This window comes from Dromiciops gliroides, chromosome 1 (genome assembly GCF_019393635.1).
Source record: "Dromiciops gliroides isolate mDroGli1 chromosome 1, mDroGli1.pri, whole genome shotgun sequence".
NCBI classification, from domain to species: Eukaryota; Metazoa; Chordata; class Mammalia; order Microbiotheria; family Microbiotheriidae; genus Dromiciops; species Dromiciops gliroides.
The window spans coordinates 49,249,952-49,263,520 of record NC_057861.1 but is presented as its reverse complement, the minus strand read 5'-3'; the positions used below and the strand labels follow the sequence as shown (position 1 = coordinate 49,263,520).

Here is a 13,569-nt window from a genome sequence, read left to right as displayed (position 1 = left end):
GGGAAGGAGAGAGGGAGAAAAGGAGAGAGAGAAGAGGAGAGGGAGAGAAGAGGCGAGGGGAGAAGGGGAGGGGGGAAAGAGGGGGAGGGGAAGCCGGTTCCGAATGAGGTCAGGGAAGGGGAGGGAAGGGAGGCGGGGAGAACGCCGCGAGTGTCGACAGGAGTGTGGGGGCGGGGTGAGAACGAGGCCTGGGCGTCCGAGGCCGCGGGGGGCGCAGAGGGGAGGAGAGAGCCTGGCATCCCGGGGCTAGGGAGAAGGAGGAGGCGGCGGCAGCGGCTCGAACACCCGGCAGGGGCCAGAGCCGAGGCCGGAGCCCGGGAGCGGGGCGGTGGAATCGCGGAGCCTCGCGGCGGGGGCGCGCCCAGATACGCGCACGCGCACGCGCACCCCCTCCCCCGCGCGCGCCCTAGTGCAGGCCGCGGGCTCGGCGGCAGCAGGTGGTGCTGCTGGTGCTCGGCTGAGGCCGGAGCCGGACCGACGGAGCCGAGGCCGGAGCTGCTGCTGCCGCTGCTGCCGCAGCCCCCCGCCCCCGTCCCCCGCCGCCGGCGGCCGCCATTAGACAATAGGAGCGGCAGCCCGGGAGGGCCACAGGAGGCAGGAAGAGGCGGCCGGCCCGGCAGCGGCCCGGAGCGGGAGCGGGCCCGGCGGCGGAGGGCGGGCGGCCCGGAGGAGGCGGCCCGAGCGGCGGCGGGAGGCCGGGGCGCGCTGCGGCAGCGCTGAGCGGCGGCGCCGGGGCGGGGACAAAGGCGGCGGCGGCGGCGGCGGCGGCCGGGGCCGAGGAGTCCGGCCGGGGCGGGCACAGAGCGAGGCGGCCGGGCCGGGCCGGGCCCGCGGCGGCGGGGAGGAGGCGGCGGCGGGGGCGTCGTCGCGGCTGCGGCTGCTGCTGTTTCTGCGGCGGCCTCTGCCTTCCCTCGGCCCGCAGTCCTCCCTCCCTCCCCCCACTCCCCACCCCCCACGAGTGACATGATGTTTCCACAAAGCAGGCACTCGGTAAGGGGGCGGGGGAATCGGTGGAGATCGGCGCGGCGAGGGGGGGGGCTGGGGTGGGGCCGCCCCCTGGGGGCCCAGCTAGAGTACTCTACCCTCCCCGCTGCTTCCTCGGCTGCACCCCTGCGGCACTCCCCCCTTTGAAATGCGACCTTCCCCCCCCATTCTCCCGGCCTTCGGATCAGCTCCCCTTCATCACTGCCTCCTGATTATAATGTCGCAACCAAACCCTCCCCCCCCCCTCGTGATGATTCCCATGGCCCTTGCCTTTCTGGGTTCTAATCCCCACCTTTAGAGACCCGCGAGGAAATGGGGGGGCAAAGGGATGGGAGGAGGGAAGGTCTGCGATCGCGTAAAGGCTTTATTTTTTCATTGTAAAACAATGGGGGGGGCGATCATAGCAAGGTAGCCCTACTGCAATAACCTCCCCTCCCCAATATTCGTGGCCTTGTGCCGGGGGGAGGTGGGGGGAGGTGAAGGCCGGACGGGGAGCAGGAAATGGAGGGGGGGGGCTGGAGCTGAGCTGAGAATGTAAACATCAGCCCTGTCGGGGCAGAGCTGGGCAGGCAGGCTGGCGGCTGGGCCCAGGAAGTGCCTGGAGGAGGAGATGATGTTGGTGGTGGTGATGGTGATGGTGGTGGTGGCGGGGGCGGCGGCTGCGATGGGGGTGGGAATGGAGAGGAACACAGAAGTGGCTGCCTGACTTTAAACTGGAGTGAGTCGGAGAAGCAGTAACTATCCCCCCCCACCTAGCTGCAAAATGGAAGGTGGGAGGGAGTGTCATCCCACCCCCTAGCCAATCTCATCCTTCCTTAGGCCCTGGGAGAGAGGTAACCCCATTATTATTGAGAGAGGTTCTGCTCTGGTGAATGCTAAAATTCCCCAACAATCTTGAGTCTAGCCTCCCATCCCCCTCCCCCAAATGGCCAAAGAGATTCAGGCTGGAGTTGACCGAGTTGGAGGGGGAGGTGTCTGCCTTAACCTTACCTTCACTGTGCCTCTCCCAGGGCTCCTCACACCTGCCCCAGCAGCTCAAGTTCACGACCTCAGATTCCTGTGACCGGATCAAAGATGAGTTTCAGCTCCTACAAGCCCAGTACCACAGGTGAGCCAGCTTTGGGAACCCAGGAGTGCCAGGTACCCTGCTTCCCTCTCCCTCTCCCATTGGGGGTCATACCTAAGCAGTGTAGAGTAGAAAGAACCCTGAGCTAGGATCTGAAGACAAGGTTAGCACTCTGTGTGTGTGTGTGTGTGTGTGTGTGTGTGTGTGTGTGTGTGTGTGTGTGTGTGTGTGTGTGACCTTGGCCAAGTCCTCATCCCTGATCTGGGCTTGGGTTTCCCTTTGTCTCTGGGTATGCATTAGGTGACCTCCAGAAGCCTTTCCACATTCTAGGATTTGAATTGATTGACAGGGAACCTGGGTTTTTGACTTGGCTCTATCAGCATCTTCCCATGTCACCTTGATGGAGCGCTTCTTCCCCTTTGGACCTCAGTTGCCTCATTTAGACTTTGGAAAGACCTTAGAAGCCATCTAGTTTGGCCCCATGCTAATTTTGACAATTAGGAAACCTGCTGTTAGATGACTTGCCTACAGTCATATTGAGTAGCAAAGCAGGAATCTAAGCCTGGGTCCTCCGCCTCCCTCTTCCCATCGCCTCCCTTGTCAGGTCCCTTTCATTGTGTAGAGCATTATATAAATATGAACGTTGCTATTCTTGGAGCTGGCTCTGCTGTGTGTGACCTGAAGCTTCTTTGCCTCCCAGGGCTGGTGGCAGTGAGTGCCCCCTGAGCTAGCCACTTATCTTCCTCCCCTTCTGCCCCTGGTATCAGGCCATAACTTGGGTCAGATCTTTCCAATCCAGTCTTCTCAGGCCTGTGTCTATTGGGGGACCTCCCCTCCCAGGCCTGGCCTTGTCTTCTGCCCCATCTTGCGTGTAAGCCTAGTGACACCTGGGCCAAGTTGGTAGGAAAGGGAAGGTGGAGACAGGCTTTGGGCATCCTAGGCCGGAAGTGGGGCTGGGGTAGGTACAAATTCAGCTCTCTTTTTCCAGGAGGCCTGTGGCCTTGGATGAGCTCATCACCTGTCTGGGCATTCTACTAGATAGAGATGGGATACTCATCCTTATATTCCTTCCTTTTGGGGTTCAGGAAGGCATTTTGGAGACCTTAAAGCATGCAAGAAATGAAATGACCATGATTAAGCATGCTTCCTCTTCCCCCCCACCCCCAGCTTATGCCAAATTGGGTCGAGCCAGAGCTGAAGATGTCTTCCTGCTGGCTTATTGAATTGAAATAGATTAACCCATAGAAGGCTCCCCACTCCCCTTTGGTTACCAGGAAATTGATGAAGGGTTGTTATTTTCTAGAAGGGTAATAGAATCTCTTTCCTTTCTTCGGTTAAAAAAATATTTGGGGGGATAGGATGTGGCTTTCCCAGCAGCAGTGTCCCAGTGCCTGCTCTCCCTCCCCCCCCCCAGTTTTCAAGGCTAGGAATTATGGCCCTCTAGAGCCTGGGAGGGGCCCCCAGAGACTCCTGGGCTTGTTTATTGCACCGGATAACATGGAAATGAGGCTTTTTTGATTTCTAAATAAAGAAATGGGAGGGGCTGGGCTGGGCTGGGGATCTAGGGTCCCCTGGGGCAAGGGGAGGTGCCCCTAAAGGAGGGGTGGCTATTTCCCTCCCACCTACTTGAGCATCAGGTGCTTTTGAGCTCAGGAACCCATCTCTCATGCCAGGAAAGCCTTCAGAGGCTTGGCCTACTGTTGTCCCCCTGCTGAAGATCCAGTGGATCCTTGGCACAGGCCCCACTGGCCTGTGTAGGGAGTTTCCCCTTCCTCCCCAGGCCCCATGAAGTGCTTTGTAAACCAGCAAGCCACTTTATAAACGGGAGGCCAGCTTTGTAAACCTTTGTAGATCGGGGAGGGCTTTGTCAGTGGTGCCCACCACCAGGCTTCCTGCTGTTTTTCTTTTTCCAAAGCTTGAAACTGGAGTGTGACAAGCTGGCCAGTGAGAAGTCGGAGATGCAGCGTCACTATGTCATGGTATGTCCCAGTGCTTCCCCCTCCCCTCCCCCAGGTGAGGTCAGGAGCAGGGCGACATTGGAGGCCCACACTCATGGCTGCGGCAGTGGTGGGAACATATGTTTCTGATTTTAAGTCAGCTTCCAGGGGAAGATTTCAGAGGCCCAGGCCCAGCACAACAAAGGGCAACTTTTGGGGATTCAGGCCTCGGCCACCTACCTGGGGAGTGTCCCACCTCTGCCCCCAGAAAGCGTTAGGATCAGCTTTGGTGAGAGGGGAGCTGGGAACTTGTCAGGAGTCACTGATGATGGAGTTGAAGTAAACAGCCCCAGCCAAACCCCAGGCCTTCACTCCCTGGCCTCAGTCCCAGGCAAGCCGGCTGGCTTGGCGCAGCAGGGTAGGGCCCTGGGCCCAAGTGCCAAACCACGGCGTGGCAGGCTGGGCCCAGCTTTGGAGCAGGCCTGCCAGCTCACCCCCGGCCCTGCTGCCTGGGAGGCTGGGCTGTCTGCCCGCCATGGAGTTGGGGTGGGGTGAGCTCACCGGCACTTGGATATGAATAATTCAGGCTTTGCTTTCTGTGCACACTCTCCCTCCAACCCCCCTGCCCTTGCCCATTGCTTTAACCCCTTGGTGCCAGACAGCTGGTAAGGAATGCCCTGTGTGGGGGGAAAGAGCCCCAGCCTGGGGGCAGGAGACTTGGATTCATGTCCCAGGTAGGCCCTTGCCTGTCTCAGGTGTCACCTTGGGCAGTCTTGTCCTTTCTGATTCTCAGCTTCCCTAGTTGTAAAATGAGGCCCAGTTGTGCTTTTGTGCTTCGAGCTGGCTGTGTGTGCCCTCTGGGCTCGCTGGGCCCCTCTCTCTGATTAGACTAGCTTGGTTCCCAGGTCCCTGGGGTTCTCTGGGTCTGTGATTGTTAGACAGAACTCCTGGGGCTGGGGGAGGGCCAGCCCTCAACTGTTGCCTGCTTCTTTCCCCTTTTCTGCTGCAGTATTATGAGATGTCCTATGGCCTCAACATTGAAATGCACAAACAGGTAAGATCTGGTTGGCTTCCCCCCCCCCAGTCCCTCCCTCCTTCCTTCTCTCCCCTCCCACTTGCCTCCCTCCAGGTAGGAACCACTCACTCACCTTGGCAGCCACCCCGGCCCTGCTCCAGTTACCACCTCCGCCCTGTTCTTGGGCCCCCCAGGGTTTGTTCTCTGGCCACCCCGGAGAGCTTTCCCTCAATAAGAAAGGGGAGGGAGATGAGGGGCGTCTCTCCAGGGACAGTGGCCAAGTGGCCTCAGAAGCTGACTTTCCTACAAAGTACCCCTTGTCTGAACACACCTGGCAGTGGGGGTGGGCCAGTAAGAAGGGGTGCTCAGTCCTTGGGGTTGTTGTCCCTTAGGCTAATCTGGAACACAGCTCAGAAGGGCCCAGCTCATTCTTCTGAGCATGGGGACAGTGGATTCCTCCCCCTTTTCTCTGCTAATTGCTGCTTTGTGGGGGCTGTGGTTTTCCTGGGACCAGACTAGTTCCCAACCCTGGGCTTTAGAGTTGGCGGGGCCCTTGCCCTCCCCAGGCCTGTTTCTGCAGGGATCAAATGAAGTGCCTAGACTAGATGTCTGCTGCGAAGACCCTCCTAGCTCTGATAGTCAGTAGTATGAGTGAGTCTGTTTCCTGCTCCCCCTCCCCATCAAACATTGTTTTCTATGGTTTCTTTTCCACCCAAGTCTGGCGTTCTGCTTTCTCCATCCTGGCCCTCCTTAAACCTGGCTTTTTGTTTTCTGTGGTTCCCCCCACCCATCAAAAAAACAAGAGAATTGGGCAATCTATTGTCTTCCATTTTCCCCCTCTTCAGCCCCAATATTCCATGTTCTGGATTCCCATTTGTTGTGTGTCTTTTCTCCCGCCTTGTTTACAGATGAGGGTAAAGGTCCAGTAAGGAAGTTAGGCTTCAGAGATTCCTAGATTTGAAGTCAGGAGCCTTGTGCTTGAGTCCCAGCTCCTGAGCAGACTTCAGTAGCCCCTTCTCTTTGGCCCACCCCTCATCTGGCTGGACAGATGAGCTTGAAGCACCCACATTGTATTGGTGGGCAGACTCTGGTCTGGTGCCTCCTGGGTGAGTGGCTCCCTAGCCAGCCTTCATAGCCAGCTCAGGCAGCCCAGTTCCCTTGCCCTTGATTTATTCCATTGCCTCGGGGAGTCCCGATGTCCTCAGCAAGGGTCTTTGCTCTGCATCTTCTCAGATGGCCTTGGAGAGTTGTTCTCAGTACCAGCATGCTGAGCAAATACAGTGAGGTTTCAGCTTCTAACCTGGGCCCATCCAGCTGCGGGGTTGGGTCTGGTTGAAGGATCATAGGCAAGAACTGGGTTTGAATCGCCCTTACATGTATCTGACCACAGGACAATTCCCTCCTCTCAGCCTCAGTTTACTCATCTGGGTAGTAGGCATAGCGATAGCCCCTGGGTCACAGGGTGTCTGGTTGTAATGACGAGTGAGCGAATGGAGGTCAGTGTATTGCTTGGACGTCCCCTGTCATTAGCTGCCAGAGATTACGTTTGCTTGTCAAGGCCCTGCAGAGCTCTCTCTTATTAAATGAATGTTACTCTCCACCCCACCCCAAAGAAAAGAAAGGTGACCAAAGTGTGTCTTCTTACCTGCTCTGGCCTCTGAGACATTCCCCAGCACTTTCCATCTGAGGTTGCCTTCCACCATATGCTTTATTTAGATCTTGTCTTGAAGTAATTTGCAGTCGTGTCCCCCATTAATCCAGGCAGGGATCTTGCTTTGCCTTTTCTTGTGTCTAGGCTTTAGCACAGTACTGTAAAAGTTCTGAGGACCTGGCTTCTGACAGTGAAGGGACTGGGACATGGGCCATTCCTTGGCCCCCTCTGACTCCGGCTTGATGGGGACAGTTTGGACAGGGCCCCCCCTCCTCTCCAGCAGGGATCTGCCTCAGGCCCTTAAGGCTGGGCCACACAGTACCATGATAGCAACTTTCACCTATTTGAAAAACCATTCAGCTTGGCCCCAGAAAGAGTACGATGAGGAGCGATGGGAGGAGGTTTGATGGGTCACTAAAGGGCTTCAGGCTGAGGTGGTTTGTGATACCAGGTGGACAGGGGATGGATTCCTCAGAGAACCTATGTTTTTCATCCCCCTCAGCTCTGAGAGTCTATGAACCCCCATCCTTGAGGCTCAGAAGAGCAACATTTCTAGGTTGGGAGGGACTTTTGCCATAGTCCAGCCCATAATGTAAAGGAACCCCCCAGTGCACACCCGCTGAATGGTGGCACACCTGCCCAGTGGTCCTTGCTTGCTCGAAGGCCTCTTCCTACTGGGACAGCCCACTCCACGCCTGAACCCCTCCTGTTCTGAGGAAGCTTTTGCTGGCATCTGGCTGGGGCTGGCCCCTTCGCATCTTGCCCACATTGCTCCCAGCTCTGCCGCCTGAGGCGGAGCAGAGCGGAGCCTCCTAGTGAGAGCAGCACGGTCAGCTGTTGCATCCCTCCTTAAGCCTCTTCTTCCCTAGGCTAAACACCCACCCATCCCCATGTGGTGAGGGCTCTCCATGCTTTGTCTGAGCATGCCCAGTGAGGATTAGTAGAGGAAGGAGTAAAGACAGTGTGTGGTCACTGGTTTTCAAGGACATGAAGAACCATCATGGGCAAAGGGAAAAATGGCAGGGTCTCTGGGCTCCTGAGAACAGCGTTAGGAGCGGCCCATCTCGGAGGCAGGAGGGCCTGGGACATGTAGGAGCAGCAACTATAAGGAAGTTTGTCTGACTCTGAGATGCTGTCATGCCCTGGTGACTGTCCCTCTGAGAAAGCCCTAATTGGCTTTGGACCTTGCCCATCCCCCCCACACACACCTTGACTTTCCCCAAGGCCAGGCCCTTCCCTCCTCATCAAGCGCTTTCTGTGTTTCAGGCTGAGATCGTCAAGAGGCTTAATGGAATTTGTGCTCAAGTCTTGCCCTACCTTTCACAAGAGGTAAGGGGAGCCCCCAGCCCCCCAGGATTCTTGGAGTTGGGCCAGTAGGGGGCAGCCAAACCAGACCTGCCAGCATCCTGATTCCCCGCCCCCAGTGATGCTATAGAGAACATCCTTCCAGGCAGCACACTTCTGGGGCTGGTGTGCCCTGCAGAAGATTCCTGGGCTGAGATGGCAGCCCAGCTCAGGCATATCACCTGGCACCGGCTCGGCCCACAAAGCTCAGGCTGGGGAAGGGTTAGGAAAGCCAACCAGCATTCAGAAGCCATAGACTCTTAGGGGGAATAAATGCCTATTGTCCCACTTCTTGGGTATTTTTGTTTTCCTATTTGGGGGAATGTTCGCTAGCTACATATCCCTGCAGGTGGAGTGTGTTAGACCTAAGTCAGGAAGACCTGTGTTCAAATCCTGCCTTAGACAATCACTAGCTGTGTAAGCCTGGGCAAGTCACTTAACCTCTGTCTGCCTCAGTTTCCTCATCTGTAAAATGAGGATAATAAGAGCACCTCCCAGGATTTTTGTGAAGATCAAATGAGATAACGAATCAAATGCTTTGCAAACCTTCAGAGTGCTATGTAGATAACTGGCTATTACTAGGTGATCCTGGGCAAGCTGCTTTATGCCTCTGCCTCAGTTTCCTTCTCTGCCAAATGAAGATCGCTTGTTGGCACTCCCCACCTTTCAGGGTTGCTGTGAGGAAAGAGCATTTATGAACATTAGAGTTACTATAGGAAGAACTGCTGTTTGGGGTTTCCTTTTAAATTTTCATTATTAGCTGTGGGACTCTGGGCAATTCACTGTCTCCTCCCAGAGCCTCACTTTCTCATCTGTAAAATGGGCGTAAATAACTGCCTCCCTCCCAGGACAAGTTTGGAAACTTCTTAAGCCCCCTGGAAATGGGAGGTCCAGCTTATATTACTCGGTAAATGAAGGCAGATCCAGGCCTGGCTGCCCCTCTCTGAATGGTGTCTGGGCTGTCCAGCCTAGGAGGAAGCTCCACAGAAGACCCTGTGAAGATTATTTTGGCCTTTATCTCTCCCTAAGTGGTATTCGCCTTCAGGGCTGTTGGCAGGGGCCTTCCTCACATCTGGGCATGGCTTGCTCAATCTGGCCCACCCACTGTGCCAATGGTGAAGGCTCCCTGGCAGAGACAAGTGGGAGGGGGAGCATCGGACCTGGAGATGGGGGTGGCTCTAGGTACCCTCTGCCCCTTGCCTTGGGGGCCACCCCTAGCCCGCACTGGCCTAGCTTTTGGCTCAGTGAGAGCTGCCAGCAGTGGATGATTTCTGAGGCTTTGCTGAGGCTTTTATGATGTGCCTTCACTGTGCCAACCACTGTGCGAGGCCCTGCTGCTAGACTTGGAGTCCAGAAGATGTGGGTTCAGATGTTACCTCCCACACTTGCTAGCTTTGTCATCCTGAACCAAGTCCTGTGTACCATTGAGTCTCAGATGAGAAGTCTATAGAATGGGCTGGGGTGGGGTTGAGGCTCTGCAGTCAATGCCAGCAGCTATTTAGAAACATCAGATGCTGAGATTTTTCTTTTCCTTCCCACCTTGTAAAATCTCCACAATGTGAATGATGATCGAGGACTCTGGGTTCTCAAAGGGATTCTTTCTTATGAGGGGATCATCGGAGTGCCGAGCCTGCACAGTGGATCCGCTCTTGGATCCTTCTGGTTCTGTATTTCTGCTGGGCATCCTGCCAGCCATAGGGCCTGAGATCACCCACCCCCAGTACCTAGAGTAGGCATGAGATGAAAGAACATTGAACTTGGGTTAGGATCCCAGCTCTTACTGGCTCCATGGCCCTGGGCAAAGTCACATGCCCATGCCAGGCCTGCATTTTCTCATTCATAGAATGGGAATGCTGCTGCCCTGGCAGGGTTGTGAGGAAAGCATTTTGTGACCCTGATGGCACCAACCACAGAAACGTGAACTCTGGGGAGAAGTAGGGCACGGTCGGGGTAGGGAGAGAGAATCCCGGTACTGTGTGCAGGGGTGTGTTGTGAGGGGCTGGGGCTGGCTGGACCTCCCAGGCCCCTTGCCCTCAAGTCACAGCTGAGGCTGAGGGCAGCAGTGTGCCTGATGGGGGGGGGGGTTGGTGCTGATGGGATCAAGTTAACACCTCTTCTCTTCCTACCCCCTCTCTTCCTAGCACCAACAGCAGGTCTTGGGGGCAATTGAGCGAGCCAAGCAGGTCACTGCTCCGGAGCTGAACTCCATCATCCGGGTATGTGTCTTGACAAGCTGGACCTTGGAGGCAGGTCCTCTCTTCTCAGCTCCAGTTTTCATAGTGCTACCCCTTCCCCTCAATGAATATCCCAAAGAAAGAGTTGAGTGGTGGGGCTCCCGAAAGCTTACGCAGCGCCTTTCATCACCTTTGAATCTTCCTGAGGTGGGCCTGGGGGGAGGCAGAGGTAGGGAGGCTTTGAGTCCCAGCTCTTTTCAAGTGTCACCATGGGCCAAGCCCTGTTGTGGTCTGTACCTTGGTTTTTCTCTTTACAAAAAGGGCCCATCTGGGCCTGACACAGTAGGAATGAGAGCCGGTCGTTTGTTCTGGGACACATGAAGTAGCTTTTGGGGAGAGGGAGTACCTGGGAGAGAGCACTGGACAGTGTGTGGTGCTGGACAAATGACTTACCTTTTCTGGGCTGCAAAATGAGGATAATACTAATACCACTGTGGAGGGCAGTTTGGCTTAATTGAAATAATAGATGTAAAATCATTTTGTTAACCTGAAATTTTCCCCTGACCTCCCAAAAACCCAAGGCTGCCTCAGAGATCTCTGAATTAGCATGTACAAATAAATCCCTTACCTTCTCTGGGCCTCACTTTCCCCATCTGAAAAATTCAGAGCCCAGGAAGCATTTCCCTTCAGCCTCTAAAGATCCCAGCTCTGGGAACAGAGTCCTGCTGCTGCCTCTCTGTGTGACTGTGCACAAGCCCTTTCTTGTGCTAGGCCTCAGTTTGCCAGTCTGTAAAGCGTAATTCCCCTCCCTCCAGAGCTGTCCTGAGAAAGAAACTTTACTGTTAACAGACCAGATTAGGAGAAGTGGCTTGAGTAACCTCTTGGAGCTCCTGATACAATCACTACAAAAAACTTCAAATAATGCCATAAGAGAAGTGGCCAAGTTTATAGCAAACCACACTGACCTCACTCCATTCATTCATTCATTCATTCATTGCTTTGGTGGGTGTTGGGGGCTTATCTGGGTTGGAGGTCACATGCTCAGTACCTTGGAAAAGAGAAGGCAAAAAAGAGAAATACCCCCATGGCCTTGCCTGGATGGCACTAGAAAGGGAGCAGTATTGGGAGTGCTGGGACTTGGGCCCTTGAGCAAGTCACTGGCCTTCCCAGTCTGTGATCTGCTCTCTCCCATGTAGCAGAGGGCCTGAAACAGACCCAGAATTACCCCACAGATGGAGCCTGTGTGCACACCAACCGGGCCAGGATCCTTCTTGGGGATTGGGGTTTAGGAAAGGCTTCCTCTGGAAGGGGCCATCTTGGGGACCCAGTAGGAGGGGAACGATTTAATGGCTAGGGATGGGAGCAGGGCATGGATCATTCCAGGCATAAGGAACTGGCCTGGGGCAGATACATCTGCTGGCTGGAGGGGAGGGACACATGGTGGCTGCCTGAAAAGTCTAGATTGGCTCCTGTGGATGGGACTGGGGTGGCAGGTTTAACTAGGGAAGGAATTGCCCACCCTCCCATCTTTATAGAATTTGATGGTTCATAGACTTACTGAGTCCTAAGGAACTTTCTGGCACAGGGTATAGACTACCAGAGCTGGGAGGGCCCATAGAATACAGTGTCAGAGCTGGGACGCTCCTAGAACACAGGATCTTGGAGCTGGGAGGATCCTTAGAACACAGGATGTCAGAGCTGGGAGGGCCCTTAGAATAGATAATGTTGAAATGTTCCAGCCGGAAGGGACCCTAAGGGAATAGCTGATTTGCTGCCCTCGTTTGACAGCTGGGAAACAGAACCAGAGCAAGGAGGACATTGTCCCAGAGTCATAGCATGGAGTCTGGCAGAGCCAGGATTAGGCCCAGCCTGCCTCCATATTGGTGCCCCCACCCCACCCCCCATCATCTCCAGGTGGGGTTTTGCAGGATTTTTGGTTTTTTCCTGTTTCCCTCCTGTCCTTATCTCTTTTCTTCTTTTCCTGCAGCAGCAGCTCCAGGCTCACCAGCTGTCCCAGCTCCAGGCTCTGGCCTTGCCCCTGACTCCGCTGCCCGTGGGCCTGCAGCCTCCGTCTCTGCCGGCTGTCAGCGCAGGCACTGGCCTCCTCTCCCTCTCTGCCCTGGGCTCTCAGGCCCACCTCTCTAAGGAGGACAAGAACGGGCACGATGGGGATGCCCACCAGGACGACGATGGTGACAAGTCAGATTAGAGGCACGGCACTGGGGGGAAAGGCTTGGTATTTATGGTGGCTGCTGGCCCCCTGGCACCTCAGTCAGTGCCGGCCGGCCCATCTAAGACATCGTCAACCCCCAGCCCCATCGCTTTGACCGCTCCCCTGCCCCCTGCCAGCCCTTTCCCCCTTCCACTAAATCCCTTGGGGTGTGAATGGGACCGGCCTGGGTCGGAAGGGAATAAAAGAATGACCCCACCTTAGCTCCAAGCGCCTCTCCCCTTCCCTGTGCACATATGTAACCGATCCCCCCTTTCCCGCTCCCCCCGTTCGGCCTGTTTGCTGCGCACCCAGCACAGCAGTTCCCCAGTCCCCTCCTGGTACTGCATGCAATCACGGATGCCAGCCGGCCCCGGGTTCCTCCCCATGTAGAGGCTCTACCCTGGCCCCCTCCTCCTTTCCTCCCTCCAGTCATTTGCCTGCCTGGCTCCTCCCAGGCTCTGCTCCATCCCCCATCTAACCTGGGACCTGAGCCCCTTGGCTTTGGGCCAGGCAGCGGCAGAGAGCTTGGCAGCAGGCATGTGGGACAGGGGAGGCTGGGCAGAGAGGGCTGGGGGGGCCTGCTTCCTCTCCCACCCCATGCCCACCAATAAAGATGAGGGTACCGCATTTGTCTGCTTTTCTTTCAGTCTGCTAGCCTGTCTTTTAAAAGAAGAAACAAAAAAAGAAAAAATTCACCCCCAAAAAAACTCCCTTCCCCTTCCCCCCAACTTCGTGTTTGTATATAGTCCTTTAGACAAACTTGTCGGCTTCTGGTGTTCATTAACCTAATACAAAGGAGGAGTGGAGACACTGTACTAAGCTTGTACTAGCTGTGCCTTTCAAATAAAGATGTGAGACGGTTGGTTTAAAGCGCCCGCCTCCTGCTGTCATCCCAGGGGAGCCCAAGGGGCTACGGCCACTTTACTATGCAGCCTCAGACTGAACCCCTGGACAGGGAATGCACTCTCCCTGAGGAAGCTTGGTTAGAGGGCTCCAGGGGTTCTTGGGCGGAGCCTGTGCACCCATCCAGGGGCTTGAGGCTCTGCAGATGCTTGGGGCCTTCACATTTGGAGACATCTCTGAGCAATAGGAAGAGGCCCTGGTGGTGGTGGTGGTGGTGGGCAGGAGTAGACCAGGTGAGGTGCAAAAGGCCTTGGGGTCCTAGTTCTGTGTTCTAAGGATTTCT

General features: G+C 55.8%; 1 protein-coding gene across 2 annotated transcripts; it reads left to right on the top strand.

The window, feature by feature from the left end:
- The first annotated feature begins 788 nt into the window (after nt 1-788).
- On the top strand, nt 789-13,253 carry TLE5 (TLE family member 5, transcriptional modulator). 2 transcript variants are annotated; one of them, XM_044005215.1, is made up of 7 exons: nt 789-990; nt 1,995-2,092; nt 3,966-4,029; nt 4,997-5,041; nt 7,920-7,982; nt 10,139-10,213; nt 12,162-13,253. In XM_044005215.1, the coding sequence occupies exons 1-7, from the start codon at nt 964-966 to the stop codon at nt 12,378-12,380; spliced, it is 591 nt and encodes a 196-aa protein (XP_043861150.1). In that variant the 5' UTR covers nt 789-963; the 3' UTR covers nt 12,381-13,253. The 2 variants fall into 2 exon arrangements, with proteins under 2 accessions (XP_043861150.1, XP_043861140.1); XM_044005205.1 differs by having other exon boundaries at nt 797-990; nt 12,159-13,253.
- The last annotated feature ends 316 nt before the right edge of the window (nt 13,254-13,569 follow it).